The 16,200-nt window shown below is 37.3% G+C and overlaps 1 protein-coding gene across 2 annotated transcripts; it reads right to left on the bottom strand.

Moving 5' to 3' along the window:
* Positions 1-13,183: 13,183 nt before the first annotated feature.
* On the bottom strand, positions 13,184-16,200 carry LOC121241223 (RNA-binding protein 24-like). Of its 2 annotated transcripts, XM_041138918.1 has the most exons (7): positions 15,760-16,200; positions 14,960-15,142; positions 14,711-14,843; positions 14,200-14,308; positions 14,070-14,106; positions 13,730-13,976; positions 13,184-13,605 (listed from the first exon to the last, which is right to left on the bottom strand). In XM_041138918.1, exons 2-7 carry the CDS (start codon positions 15,140-15,142, stop codon positions 13,508-13,510), a joined length of 807 nt encoding a protein of 268 aa, XP_040994852.1. In that variant the 5' UTR covers positions 15,760-16,200; the 3' UTR covers positions 13,184-13,507. The 2 variants fall into 2 exon arrangements, with proteins under 2 accessions (XP_040994852.1, XP_040994846.1); XM_041138912.1 differs by lacking the exon at positions 15,760-16,200 and having other exon boundaries at positions 14,960-15,648.

The raw sequence follows: 16,200 nt of genomic DNA, 5'->3' as shown, positions 1-16,200 counted from the left end.
CCTAAATGGCCCAGAATCTATTTTTGGGCCACTTTGAGCCCATAATTTAACTTAAAAAATATATAGATTTAAAAACTGAAGAAAATAATAATATATATATAGAGAGAGAGATTGACCTATTAAGTAGATATTAAGTTTCAACTATTAACTAATTAAGTAATAATCATCACTAAGGCACTAAGCTAAAATAAGTAGTTTACAATTATACAAATTAAGAGAACTAATAAACTATTACACTATTACAAACTCCTCTAAAAAAAATAAATATTACAAATTGTACAATTAACTATTGTAGCAACATTACAGTTAATTGTAAATTAACAAAATCATAATTTTTCAATTTGATTTTGGGGTGGAGCCATGGCAGTGAGTTCACTGAGTGGTGAGTTGTGTCGACTGCTGTGAGACTGAAAATCAAGATCATAAAAGTTAATAAGTTATAAAACCTGAAGTATTAATAAGTTAAAAATAAAATAAATTAGAATTAAAAAGTTAGAAAGATGAAACAAAATTTTAAATGCAAAAAACAATTAAGGGAGAAATTGTGTAAACCATGGCAATGGTGAGTCTAATACAAAGTCATATTGCATCGGAGGTAGTCGTAGACGCCGTCTCATGTATCACTATAAGTATTAAATTTGAAATCAAATTAATGAATACCAATTAAATTAAAATAAATAAATTAAAATAAGAAATTAGAAAATGAAATTAAAATAAATACCAGATCCAGGCTGATCATCACCCTCCTCCTCGACGTCGGCCTCCTCATACTCAAGAACATTCGGAACATGAATTGGAGTTCTCTTGATCTAATTATGCATGCAAATCAAAGCCTCCACAATGGCAGAAGCTAATGAACTTTGAAATGAATTTAATACACGCCCTCCGGTACTAAAGGCCGACTCTGAGGCTACGGTGCTAACAGAGATGGCCAAAAGTGTGCGGGTTATCCCTCCAAGGATGGGATACATCACGGCATTCACCTTCCACCAACTTAATATATTGAAATCTCGTGAAAATGGTAGCATCTCTGTTGCTAAGTATCTGTCTATCTCTGACTGAGCCTCTACAGAAGCCCGGAGGAAGAGGGTCTACTCATATCTCTCACCCCACTCCAATCTATGTCTTTTCTCAACCTCAACTTCAGGAAACTGTGAGCCTGAGGCTAAGGGGGTAGGTGTAGGTGCCGCAATATTACCACTCTGTAGGCTGGAAAACTCATCAAATAATCTACCAAGGGATTCCCGAACCCTTGCTGCAATAAGCTCCGCCCGTACTTGCCCGTACGCAAGGCCCAATCCAAATATCATGCCATCCAACTTATACCTCGGGTCAAAGACGACAACTACATATAACAAAATATTAGCCCTAGTTAAATCTCCCCAATACTTGTCGTACTTTGTCCTTATAATTAATGTCATCTCCCGCAGCCTAATGTGACCACCCGCGACCATGTTATCTAATTCTTCTTTTATCTTACATATTTGCTGACATACAACATTGGATGTAGGGTACAAAGTTCCATCATGGTAACATCATAAAAAATCCTAAAAAACTCTACAAAAATAGCTATAATTTTCCAATCATCATCTATGGGTTTCCCCTATCCCCGTGATCATCAAAATATTTAACATATTAGATGTCTCTTCACCCAATAATGCAAATGCCATCTTATATTCTTGGGCTTCCTCCAACATAAAAAATGTTGAGTTCCATCGTGTAGGCATATCAGTACAAAAGCCCTTCTTAGATGTTAGGCCAGCAGATCTCACAGCAACCTTGAATTTCTCCAACCTCGAAGGAGAAGATCTCACCCATCTCACAGCAGTCCTAACCCGAGCAATCGCGTTATGAAGATCCCTCAAACCATCAGTAACAATCAGATTCAGAATATGTGCTGCACATCTCACATGCAGACACTCACCACCCATGAGTGTCTTATTTGCCTCTCTAAGATAGGTCTTCAGATATCCCAATGCGACATTGTTAGACGAGGCATTATCGACTGTGACTGTACCAACTCCGGTCAACCCCCACTCCTTTATTGCGACCTCCAAGGCTTTCCCAATTTTCTCACCCTTATGATCGGTGATTTTACAAAATTTTATAATTTTCTTTTACAATGTCCAATGACAATCAATAAAATGCACAGTCAAAGACATATAATTAAAATTTTGGACCGATGTCCAAGTGTCAGTGGTGAGACAAACAAATTGATCTGCCAATTGACCCCTCAACTTCTCATTTTCAATGTAAAAATATTTTTTTACATTCTTTGCCACCGTGTGGCGAGAATGAATATTAAACCTTGGTTCCAAGTAGCGAGAATATGTTTGGAACCATTTCCCATCAACAAGTTGAAATGGTAGCTCGTCCATGATGACCATACGAGCTAAGTTTCTTCTACACTCATCGGGATTATACTTAGTATACCCCCTCAAAGTTGCACCCCCACTAGTCTCATATGTCATTTTTTGAAGTCCAATTTCTAGCCTAGATTGGCTTTTCCCTTGTAATGATCTTAATATTGGACTTTTTTTACATTGCTCTTCTAAGTGCACCTTTAATTGTGAGGTGTCATGTTTCCTATTATGACATCTATAAATTTTTTCACAATGGTTACACTTGGCTTGGGGGTTACTTGGGTCACCACCCTCTAGTTTGATGAAATGACTCCAAACTATTGAAGCAGGTATCTTGCTGAGCTTGGGGGTGGGGCAAGGTGCTGTAGGACTAGGGGTAGGGGTATGAGTAGGAGGGGTAGGTGTAGGTGTAGGTGTAGGGGTAGGGGTGCCCTCGGCCTGGAAAGGAGAGCTCGCACTAGAATCTGCTGGCATATCCATAAACTCAAGCAAACAAGAAATCTGAAATTATAGAAAACATAGCAACATGCCAAACAATTAAATCCTTAATTTTGGACACAATAAAAGAAATAAAAAATATCATGATTGAATGGATCAGAACTATTACGAAAACACGATAAAAAAATAAAAAAAATATTGAGTACTTTGGTTATATATGTAGTAAAGTATATTAACAATATAAGCATAGCAACTATATAATGAACATAAAAAAAAGTAGAATAAAAAAAAGTATCACTTGACATTCATATATATATATATATATATATATATATCATCTTAATTAATTATATTGTATTTCGAAATACCCTAGTTTGAGATCACTGTTAAAGTTGCCTCAATAACATGGATATTATATTGTTTTTTATGCTCATAGATTGTCTTGTATCTGTCGTTCATCTCTACTCCATTTCACCAGGTTGATTAATGTATACATGTCTCATATATAGGGTCTTTTACAGGGGTGTTTATGATTTAATTTACGCAACACTTTATTACAAGTACAAATAGAGCATATTGATTAAATAGTAGTGATGAATCTCATGAGTTTTCTTATGGGGTATTGGCAGGTATCATTCTTAATGGATTTAAAACCATCTCCAATAAAACTCTGAACTTTGTTCTGTAAATTAAATTGCAAACATGCCGTTTCCAGGTGTGGATAATGAATTCGTCACGGCCACCATTACATTCTTTTTTTTTTTTTTTTTTTGTTCAATTTGGTAGGGAACATGAAATTTTGTTGAATTGGAGGATAGTCTATTATATATGATCACAGTAACAATGACCTAATTAGGATGGTTTTCAAGATATGATCCTTCAAAGTATTAATAATTCACCGGATAAAGCATAAATCATTTAACAAATGGAACATCATCACATCGCACCAACTAGGAGAAAAAGCAATACAAAATTCAATCCCTTTAGAATGTAGCACTTTGTACAGAAAAATAATTACTCGGATAAGGGTCAGATTAATAATAGAGAATGGTAAACAAAGTCTGTGTAAAGGTGAAAATAAGTATGAAAATTGCAGCTATGAATGAAGAAATCGACCATGGATTCCTAAAATAATCATGCATCAAGGTTATTAATATGAAGGCTGAAGTATTTTAAATTTAGGGTATTTCGAAACCTTAAATTAATTTACGGTTTTGGATTGGAGCCCTAAATTAATTTAGGGTTCCAATCCGAATTAATTAGACACAAATAATATCATGATTCAGTGATTCACACACATTACATAATGCAAACAAAAAAAAAACAAACAAACATGAGTCATTCAAAGTTCAAACCACATGCACAATCTAAGCTCCACAACACACAATTCACAAAATCTCATCCTCCATCTCTGATAAACTTCATCCTTCCTCCAATCTCCATTAAATATAAAAATCACAAAAAAAAAATTAAATTTTGAATTTAGGATTTCTTACCTTCGGACCTTCGATGACGGAGATGAAGAGAGAGGGACCGGATGCAAGTCGTGCGACGACGACAATGACGGTGACGGCGATGCAGAGAGAGGGACTGGGTGTGAGAACTCAGAGAGAGGGAGAGACTGAGAGCGAGGGAGATGAAGGTTTGGGAATCTAGAGGGGGGGCTGGGGGGTGGGTTTTGATATAAACCCAGGCATGAAACGACGTTGTTTCATGCCTGGGTTTTTTTTTTTTAAATATATATATAAATAAATATATATATATATCCATGCGGGGCGGGGCAGGGCTGGATATTTACGGGGCAGGGGTCACCCCCATCCCGCCCCCGCCCCCAGAGGTTGGCCCAGATGTGGGTGGGTGGCCCCGCCGCACGGGCGCAGGGCAGAAGCGGGGAGGGGTAGCGGGGGCGGGGGCGAGGCCCTGCTGCCCACCCCTACCTTACTGGAGTCCAAGGAGTAGGCTAGTTTGTCGACATACACTAAGGCTCGCTTGTTGGCTCCTTCCAAGTCTTGTTCCAGGCATTGACAAAGATCTTGCCCACTGTTGTGCCCCTTCTCCACCAGTCTAACTTCGAAATGGATTCTTGCAACCTCTTCCTCAGACTTCTCCAGGTCCTAGCGTAGATCAGCCGCCTCATCTCGAAGACTGGCGACATCTTCTTCCAGCATATGGGAGTAAGACTCCCAATGAGAGCAATCGGCCACCAACTTGTCCCACTAGGAAATAACTTGGTGGGCCTTCTCGGCATATGCATGGAAAGCACGAACTTCGTCTTCCAGATAGAGCTGGTGGTCCACGATCCACCTGGTGAGTTCATCAACCACTAAATGTAACACTCGTCCTTATGGTGGGATTTTAGAAAATAGTTTTTGAAAATGAGACGGGAATTACTGATCATTTTAAAACTTTTTCCTTTCCTTCCCATGATATAAAGGATTTTGTGTTTTAAATTAAAACATATTCTATAAATTTAAGAGAGAGTTTTGCAACGGAAATTATTAAGTTAAATTTAAAAGTCCTTTTACAAAACTTACTTTCATTCATTACGTAAAACCGCCTAGGTGTCTGTCACACTTCCCTTGGGTCATGTTTGTCTTGATGCTTCTTACTCATTTTTTCCTTGAAAGATGGAGGGACTTACATAAAAATAAAGTGAGTCGAATACTCAGTGAGTATTACTTAATACTGTAAAAGTATACTAATATAGATTTTCATTCATGCATTCATCATTTATCTACATACTTTATGTAACACATTCACTTCCTTTGAAAACATTATAAAGGTGGGGGTTTTTTTTTTCTTTAAAAAGGTTTTAGTTTCTCATAAAACATTCCCCACACCTTGTACATCCTTCATAAAAAGCTAAATGATTATATAACATTCAATTTAACTCTTTTCACTTTTTCTCTAATCGGTACACACTATTATGCCCCGTATGTTGGGATTAGCAATTTTTTGGACCCAGATTTTGCCCGTGGCCGCAGGTTGGAAATCTTTTTCAGTCAAGGGGCAGCACTGGGTGCATTACCAGTAATACTTACCCGACATTGCAATCTCTCCAATCCATTTATATCATCATTCATTCATTCATTCATTCAATCATCGTTGTTTACGTATTTTCATACATCTAAAACATTCATTCATTTCAATCACTTTCTTTTCATTCATCAGTCCATTTCATTTCATAAATATCATTTAAAAGTATAAGTATAAACATCATCAGTAAACATCATTTCATAGCATAAACTTAAACATCATCATAAGCATCATTTCGTAGCATCCTTTAAACATCATTTCATATCATCATTTAAACTTAATTTCATAGCTTCATTTAAATACACTTTCATCGCATCATTTAAACATCATTTAAAGCATTAAGCATAAACCTCAACAGTTCATTTCATGAAAATAAAGACAATAGCTACTACATATAACATTCATTCATATGTATACAACTATTACTTTGGGTACATAAATAGGGACTCCCAAAGAAGACATTTACATACGTATACCTTTAAACACTTATACTTAGCATACTTTCATAGAACATCATTTCATATCATTTAGAAAACTCTATAAGAGTATGAACATAATACTTACCTAGACTCCATGCTATTTACATTTCATGCAGTCCATTCATGTGCGTGTCAGATGGCAACCTACATGCATACATAACCTTAACATCATTCCCTTTTCAAATGCATATGTAACTTAAACTTAGAACTTACATAATACTACTTTTTACTCAAACTTCCTTCACTTAGACATACTCTATCATCCAAGTCCATCTTCTATGCTTTCCTTTATCACTTTTCTAAATTCTCAAACCCATAGCTTGGAACCCACTTGAGGTCCCCTTTCAAACACATCATTTTACTTTAAGTGCTTATCATTTAAAGTGAACCTCCATGATTCACTTAAAGTTAAGGCACACTATCACCTTCATCACACTCTTCTTTCCAAACCTTCCATTCCGATGCATAAATTGAACCAACCAAGTTATACATCTCAATCCTAGTCAATACATACATCTCTTCCTCCATTCATATACAATAACCATCATATTCTAAACCAAGCATAATATACAACTTTAAACCAATCTTGAGGCTTAAATATTGTGTACTTATGCTTAAGATAGATTATTCATTACATATGATAAATCTATCTGGCACATGCATCGAACCAAATTACACATGTACTCTACCCCTTTTATCACCTAAGATCAACATATAATCCACTAAAACGTCCGCTTGTATAAACAAGCTTCATACACCCGACACTAAACTCCTACTCAAATTCATACAATCATCACACTTCACAATCTTCCCCAACCTTCACAAACCCAACACGTCACTTGACATCATGTGACTTTACAAACTACACAACTATCCCAACACTTTACGCAATTCCCAATCACTTTCGAACTGTACCGTGATCTCATCACTTCATATCACCATCCACAGAACACTCCACAACTATGCAACCAACCCACACTTCATAACACGTCACACAACACATCACAACAACAGCACACAGTTCACAATGCCAATCAAGCTTCACAATAAAATAACTATCGAGGGAAAAGAATAGGAATTATGCCATGCTTCGGGGCTGACTCATTGTGTCGCTTGTTGTCTGGCTAGGTCTCGTGGTGTCAAAAGCTACTGGTTTGGGCTTTTATGAATGGGTTACCGTGATTGTCCAAGGCAGTGAAAAGGGTAGTGATGGGGTGCTTACTAGCCATGGACGGTGGTGCTGGGCTGAGGAGTAGTAGACCATGGTGGTCCTTGGTGGCTGAGGAGATCTGGAAAGGAGATGAAGATGGGTAGCCGTGGCGTGGTGTGGTGGCTATGGCAGCGACTGGAGGTGGCTTGGGAATGGCACAGCTGAGGCCGTGGTTGAGAGAAACAAAAGAGAGGGATAGAGACATAGGGGACGGCTGGGTGTGCATCAATGGACCTAGGGAGAGGAGGTGGCGGTCGCAACGACAGCTCGTGACTCACGATGGTGGCTGGTGGCGTCATTGGGGGTCACGGTGTCGCTAGAACAAAGATAACAGAAAGGGAGCGCGGGAGAGAGGGGGCTTCAAGCTAGGCATGGAGGAGCAAGGGGAGCTCCAGTAGAGGGCTGGCAGCCTCAACGAGGCATGGTGGCAGTCACGGTGGCCCTAGCTGCGGTGGACCTAGGAAACCGAGAGGGAGCAGGCTGCAATTCCTTGGGATTTAGATCGAGACACAAGTAAACACTGCAATTGCTTGAACCATCTACAATCTTGGATTAATTTACGCTGCATGTAGAAAAGATTTGCATTTGTTATCTACCATTGCATTTCTAGGAAAACACTGCCAGGCTATACGTTGGTTTGAATTCGTTCTCTGACTTTAGACATTATCGAAAAAAATCTAAGGACATTGAGGGCTTTGATGATTTATAGTTTTTTTTTTTATTTAATGTGCACTATGTAGGTGTCTTGAACCAAACGAGATTTTTTGGATTCTTTTGGAGCAAGTTTGATATTAGTTTGATACAAGAATTTTATCAATGGGTACTTCTGAAGCAGTTTTGCAAATTTTGTCTGGGGTTGGACCTCTTCTTTTCTATAGTAACCCGTGTTTCAGAAAATTATACTCAATATGTGCATTTAAGTCCCATTTCAAATGCTCGAGGAGAAGAGCCTCAAGTTGTTCGCAATTTCTCAAGCGCTCAAGTATGCTACAATATGGAGTTCGAGGGAGAGGCAGTGGTTTTCTTAGAAATACAAAAATTGATCCTTCTTGTCTTTAGCATTGCAAATGCCAAAGGGATGAGAGTGTAGGTGGTATATCTTTTAAAGATGGTTCTAGGACATGGTTTGTGGATGATGCAAAGAAATTAAATCCCATAAATAGTATGGTAAATGCATCAAATACTTTGGAGTTTCTGGATCTTCAATAGTTAAAACAAGAGGTGGGTCATGGAGGAGATCGGCCAATCTGCAGCGGAGGGAGGAACGAGAGAGCACCACCCACAAATGGCGAAAATAAGGTACGAATATGGGATTTGGGGGAGGGGAGACAAAGGGGAGACAAAAATGTCTGATTCTTCTTGAATTGGAACTGAGACGAAGGAGAGCCGATGATTCTTCTTCTTCTCTTTGTAATTTTCTTTTTTCATTTTTTTTATATAAAAAAAAGTTGCTGCATGTCAGCTTGCTGCGCAGATTCGGTCCGCCAAAACACCTATACCTAGACTGATTGGATGAATTATATTTTTCACACACACTTACTTATGTATATATACAGAGTGTAAAACTGAAATCACGTGATACAAATGATTGTATTAACAATGAAAGGAAAAGGTGCTAGCTTACTATTTGATATCATTGCCATGCATGGTAGCTTCAGTTGTAGTGTGTACGTGATCTATGAGAGTTAGGCTACGTTTAGATATTGAGATTAGTTGAATTGAATTGTGAATAATAGTATTTTGTGGATTCCATTGAGATGTGTTTAACTTTTTTAGGTTGAAATGTATGAAGTTGAGTTGAGATGAGTTTAACTTTTTTATAGAAAATTGAAAAAGTAGTGAGTCTCACCAATGATTGGTTTGAGATGAGTTGAGTTGAGTTCAACAACTAAACACACCGTTAATGATGAAGTTGATGTAGTGTTGACTTTGTCCTTGGATGTTGATGAGCCATTGTCAGATTGTCGCTAATACGAGGAATTGGGAAGATCGATGGCGAAGGAGAGTAGCTAGTGGGTCAAATGATTTCTTGTTGGGCACAATACCATTTTGGTTTTTATTGATGCGGAAGAAAGATCACACTAGGTAGTGGGTGTGCTTCTAGTGAGTTATAACCGCATTTGACAAATTTATTTGCTGGATTTTAAAATAAAATTCTTCTCATCAGTCACTATTCATCATCTCACACACCACATCCTATGAAAAATACTCTCGCATCCTATGAAAAACACCTCACTCTATAAAAAAGCTATAGGTGTGGGGTATGGGATGTCTACAGTGGCTGATTTGTAGAATTACTCTTTAAAATCCCTATTGTAGGGGTTCTTTTTTGGCAAGCCAAGGAACAAGGAATTGGAGGATAAATTGGCATGAGGTCCCTCAAAAAAAGGTCTTTTTTCTGTTAGAAGTGTGTATCATTTGGAGATGGGAAGAAAGCAGGCCATCAAAGGTGAAAACTCTAGGCATGAGGAGAGGGTCAAAGGCTAGGACAGCATATGAAAGTTGGATGTTCTAAGGAAAGTTAAGCTTTTCCTTTGGAAAGCTACAAATAACTTCCTTGCTACCAAAAAAAAATCTTTTCTTGAGGAAAATATCAGGCAATCCTCTATGCCCCATCTGTAAACTAGATGATGAGACAATTATGCATGTGGTTTGGTAATGCCCTGCAGCTGGTGATGTATGGTCAGAATCTTTAAGTGTTATGCAGAAAATGAAGAGTGAAGAACATGATCTGTTGGACTTGTGGGAAAAACTTACTGTTAAGCTTAATGAATCAGAATTAGAGGAGGTTGTTGTGGTGATGAGGGGCCTTTGGGTGAGAAGAAATGAGACTATCTTTGAAGACAATTTTAAGTCCCCAAGTCAAGTCATCAGAATTGCCAATAATGAATTGACAGAGTACAAGCAGGCTCTACAGATGGATAAGGCAATGTTGGGGAGTAATGAAGAGAGTTGCAGCAAAACCCTGAGGTGGCAAAAGCCAAGAACAAGTTTTGTTAAAGCCAACTAGGATGCAACAGTAGACAAGAAGCAAATGAAGGTGGGAATAGGGGTAGCAATCCGTGATGAAGATGGGGAACTTTTAGTTGCTGTTGAAGGTCAGAAGTTCAATGTAGATCAACCTGTTGTGGCTGAAGCTTAGGCTCTGTGGAAGGCTATGGAGATATGCAGAGAACTTAGATTGGAAAAGGTTATTTTCAAAGGAGATGCACAAGTGATTGTCAAAGCTGTAAACAATGTAAGTGGAGATTTTCTTTTTTTGGCAGTTTAACTGAAGGCATAAAACAACTGTTAAAAGGGAGGAAAAACTGGATAGTACAATATACACATAGGTCTAACAATGTAGTAGCACACACTTTAGCAAAGGAAAGCTTACTTTTACAATCTGAATCAGTTTGGATAGAAGACATACCTGATAGTATTCAAAGAATTGTAGAGAGGGAATGTTATTGTATTGAGTGACATCCTGATATTCAATGAAGTTGATTGTTTCTTTTAAAAAAAAAGGAACAAGGAATTGGGTCTAATTTATTGATCCTATTATCCTTTTTATTATTATTATTATATGCACTGCAATTTCTGTTAAAGAATTTCTATCGAATCCCCTGCACTCTCCTATTGTATTTTCTTGTAATTCAATGAGAGAGATGCTACTCATCATTCCACACCACCAAAATATCTTCATTGAAGTCGTGAGGCCTTCATCCTTTAATTTTAAAAGCCTAAAGTGGCCTTGGCCCTTGACAAGATAAAAGAAGAATCCTGGCCTCAACTCCAACCATCTAATGAATCAAGGCCTGGAAGGCCCAATTTGTGATGCATGATAATAAAATGGACACTCTTAAATATTAATATTTCTTTAAAAAATGTTAAATTTATAGATAGATCTCATAAAATAAAATTTAAAAATTAATATAACGAGATGTGATGCGTTGTATTTATTTTTAAAAATTAATTTTTACAATATGATATACTACATCAAGACATATTAATCATTTTTAAAATATTTCTTATTTTTCTAAGAAAATAAAATCTATGCTTAAATGAAACGACATCATATGGCTTACTAGAGAACCACCCTTTGGGGTACACTAGCAAACCCTGCAAGATTGTGGCCTTCTCGAGTCCATTCTAGGAGGTTTCTGTGCCTTTATCATGTTACGAACTTGCGGTGGTAAAATTTCTAATTTTATGTTTTAGAGCTAATTTGTCGAACATTTGATACACAACATGCTTTAATTGAGTGTTATATGTAGAGGTGAGCAGTGGAGGCCCATCCCCTGTTGCCTCGCCCCCATCTGCCCTACTCTCGCATGAGCGAGAGAGCTACCCTACATGGTGCGGGGTGTGAGTAGGGAAGGGGTGCGTATGGTGCGGGTATCACCATAGCTTAGGGTTCGTTTGGATAGTGAAATGAGATAAGATAAGATAACTTTATATTAGTTGAATAAAATATTATTATAATATTATTTTTTAATATTATTATTGTTTTAAAATTAAAAAAAATTGAATTTTTTATTATATTTTTTTTATGAGAATTTAAGAAAATTGTAATAATAAGATGATATAAAATAAGTTGAAAATATTTCTGTATCAAAAGAGAACCTTAAGAGGTACGTGGCAAAGTTGTTGGTTTATTTAATGGATATGGATTTAATGATATAATTAATAATTTTTTCAGACCCAAGGTTGAAACTAATAAAAATGAAAATATAAAGAGCATCTTGGAAAAAACATATATAAAAACACAAGGAATATTTTAATATAAAATTTACTCCTTTATTTTTTTAGATTACGTCTACAGATTGGGTTTCGTTGCTCGCATTAACTATTATAAAGAAATTAACAAATCAGCAACTAATTTTTCTCTGACCAAAGTGGTGAGAGGGAAATGGGATTAGTGGGGTACAATCATTACCAAAGAGAATGAGGAAAGAAGATTTTGACCAAGGTAAAAGTTGAATATCTATAACTCATGATCTTCCCCTTTCATCCAACATTTTTTCTCTCTTTTGAAAAGTGACCTTTGATCAGTAATTACGACTATATATATAATACATATACTTATAGTTCCAAAAAAAATATATATATATAGTTAAGGAATCACAGGCATGCACATGCTGCACTACCTGCATGCACAACTTTTAAAGATAAAAAGAACCAACACCCATTGACTGAGATCCCCTTGGATTCTAAACACAGTGCCAAAAGACGAGGCTATGCAAAAGAAAGACCAGTGTGTGAGTGAAAGCGAAAGATGGAAGATAAAATAAGCTGATTATCAGTAAGAAAGACGAGCCAAGAGACAATCTTCTTTTTCTCAACTAATCCCATCTTCTTAAAACATTAAAAGAAAAATAAAGTACCAATCATGGAAGAATGAACAAACAAAGAAAAATTACAAGTCAAAATGGCTGAGCTATCCGAGCTCTCCCTTTTCAACTTGACCAACCAATCGGGGTTCAAAAGACATAAAATCAATCTTTTGCGCCCGTTAAATGCCAATATAAACAGGTTCATGTCATTGGATGCTCTCTGCTCCAAGACGTTACCATCTAGCAAATTAGTCTAAAAGGTAGAATCCAAAGCCAATATTCAGTTTCTACCTCCCAATGCGTAAATGAATGAGGTGGTTCTTATCCTAATGCTAACGGCTATTCAAACAATTAAAGGGGGCCCCATATTGTCATAAACAAAACAAGTATGATGATGAAGATGAACATGATGAGCTGATAACGAAGCAAAGACTGTTAGTGGAACAAGCTTGAACATATCTCTGTGCCGTTCCATGAATGAATGATTCCACGCTTGATTCTTGGATGCCTTTTCCTTTGTTAGTCTAATTGATCAGCCATCCTTTTGAATTAGTAACTTTATTTTTCTTCTTTCTATTCACTTTTTCCCTGTTTTCGTCTGCAACGCGTTTCACCCTTCTACCCAAGCTGTCAGTCTTTCAAGAAATTGTTATTCCCCAGTTGAGACTAGGTTGATGAATTCTGTTCAGAAGCTGTTCCGGAGGCCTGTGAAGCACTTGCACCTGCTCCAGTCACCCCTGATGTTGCTGCTGCTGCTGCTGCACCTGTTGTATTTTGAATTTGAATTCTCCAGTTATTTTCGACGCCAATGTGTTCCAATCAACCAATCAATTAAAATCGATTATCATTCACTCTAAATAAAATTGGAGAATGGCTTAAATGTACCACCTGTGACTGTAGATTGCATTGCCATTGAAGAAGGAAGAGAGAGTATCCCAGTGGAGCTATAGTGATGAGGCAAATATGGGTACTGTACCATTTGGGGATATTGGACTCCAAAACCATGAGGCTGGCTACTTTGTGCATATTGTGCATAGAATGGGTACAAATTATGGAACATCCCAGGTGGCCCTGTTGCCCTTGTTGTGGCATAGTAAGGAGAGGATTGTTGACTTCCATAAACACTATAATAGTTCTGGGGATAGCTCCATCAAAACTCAAAATCAAGCAATGAAATGAAATTGGTATAATACCATTTGTAAGATATGAATACACATTATTTACTAACCGTGGGATACAAAGCATCATGGGAATATCCAGTGTACCTGAGAGTTGACCAAAATAGTTTTTAAAAGGGCAAAAAAAAACGAGAACAAAACATTAGACTAAGATTTTCCTCTTTGATCTTTCTTGCTTACCCATAAGCCGAATAAGGATAAGTGTATTGACCCGTAGGTTGATGGTAATATGTGCCGTGATAAGCAGGTGGGGTAACTACGCCAGTTGCTCGTCCAAACCGCCCTGAACCTGAAAATTTATGTTCAAAACAAAATTAAATTCTTTTGTAAACTAGGGCCTTCAGATCCCCATATATTTCATTTTAGCATCAAATAAACATTCAGTGATTTTTTTTTTTTTTTTTTTGTAAGTAAGAATATTCAGTGAAATTATTTTCTGAAAGCTTGATAAATAATAAAAGAGAAAACTTTCTCAGTTTGGAATAAAAAAGAGAGCCGGATGAAAGGAAATCACACTGTGAGAATCGAAAAAGCGTGATGAAGGTTGAATACCCAGTAATCCAAACCTTGCTCATATCACATTGTTTCATGATTCCATATCAGAAGAATACTTGAGGATCATTACTGTCTATATATACCAAAATCTGGTGACATAACAAAAAAGGGAAAAAGAAATGAAGAAGACGGAGACCTTGTTGAGGAGTTGGTGGACGAGTCTTCTGTGCACCAAGAGATGCCAGATTGCAGTTTGCTCTTCTTCCATCAATGACAGGAGATGGATTTTGACATGCTCTTGCGGCTGAATCTGGATCCTTAAACGTAACCTAAGAAGACAAAGGAATAGACTTGCTTTTTCCAAATCATAGAAACAAATGAAAGGAAACATAGAAAACTGACATTCAAAAGCTAAAAGGATTGACAGGAAAAGAAATGGGCTTACAAAACCGTAACCCTTGGATCTCCCAGTGTTTTTATCTGTGATAACAACAGCCTCTAGGATCTCTCCGAATTGCTCAAAATATCTCCTCATTGTGTCCCTTTGAGTCTCCCAGGCCAACCCTCCAACGAAGATTTTGGTAAAAGTTGTGTCATTGTACTGCCCGGGATTGTTACCACCCACCATCTGAAATTGCCTTTGTTGAGACATGAGAAATATCACAAAGGGAGATTCGAAGGAAAGCAAAAGTTTAAAACCTCCAAATAAAATCAAGAAAAAGGAATTAGACGGAAACTCCTAAGAACATGAATCCCAAATAACCCCCACAACACAGAGATAGAGAGGGAAAAAATGGAGATTTTGGAAATAAAGGCCAGAAAAGAGCCGATTTATTTTCTAGAGATCACATCAACATAATCACAAACACTCGTGCACTTGTGATTCAGCTTGTTGTTTTTCTTCTTCTTTTAACGTCATGTTTTTTAGGGCCTATAGCTGCCACTTTTTCCAAAGCGTCAACAACAACTCCTCAGATTCCTCAAAAACGATACCCCTAACGAGAAAATCATTATTGATGAGGATGGAAAGGGAGGAAGAGAAAGAAACAAAAAATAAATAAAAACTTCCTGAGAAAATATTAATACACACACAAAGGATTAATATTTGTATATGGAGAGATTATAAAAGAAAGAGAAAGAGGAAAAAGGAGAAAGACAAAAGAGATGCTAGTGGGCGCCCACGACAATGGTAGACATGGAGAGGTTGTCCAATGAGATATCTACATTAAAGACCAAAAGGCTAACCTTTTTTGCTGTATCACCACTTTCTCTGCCTCAGTATATTATCATTCATGTTAATAATATATATATTGTGGGAGGTGGGTCTGCTGCATCCATGGAACCTCTGCTTCTCTGTATTCAACCTTCTATTTTTTACTTTCTCCAACCCCACTCTTTATTATAAATGATAATTGATATTGCCTGCCCCTTCTGTTTATGGCATTTGGTGGGCCTCTCTGAGGTTATCATACCCTTTCATACTCTCTCTCTCTCTCTCTCTCTCTCTTTTTCTCTCTCTCTCCCTCTCCTAAAAACCAAACCGTTTCAGCGAAGCGAGTGTCTCTTTCTATCCTCCGTCTCTTTTTATCTGTGTTTGGGTTTTCCTTTCACAGCCTCTCTACAGCTTCAACGACTCGCACGAACCTCGAAAAAATAAAAGAAATAGAGGGTAAAATGCAGGAGGAG

This window comes from Juglans microcarpa x Juglans regia, chromosome 1D (assembly GCF_004785595.1).
Source record: "Juglans microcarpa x Juglans regia isolate MS1-56 chromosome 1D, Jm3101_v1.0, whole genome shotgun sequence".
Classification (NCBI taxonomy): domain Eukaryota; kingdom Viridiplantae; phylum Streptophyta; class Magnoliopsida; order Fagales; family Juglandaceae; genus Juglans; species Juglans microcarpa x Juglans regia.
The sequence above is the reverse complement of the archived record's forward strand: the minus strand, read 5'-3'. Positions and strand labels throughout refer to the sequence as shown.

Coding starts and splice junctions, on each gene's coding strand:
- LOC121241223 (XM_041138912.1), bottom strand. CDS start 15,166: ATGTCTCAACAAAGGCAATTTCAGATGGTGGGTGGTAACAATCCCGGG. Junction 14,844..14,959: donor GATCCAAGGGTTACGGTTTT/GTAAGCCCATTT, acceptor TTGTCTTCTTAG/GTTACGTTTAAGGATCCAGA. Junction 14,107..14,199: donor TATCCTTATTCGGCTTATGG/GTAAGCAAGAAA, acceptor GTCAACTCTCAG/GTACACTGGATATTCCCATG.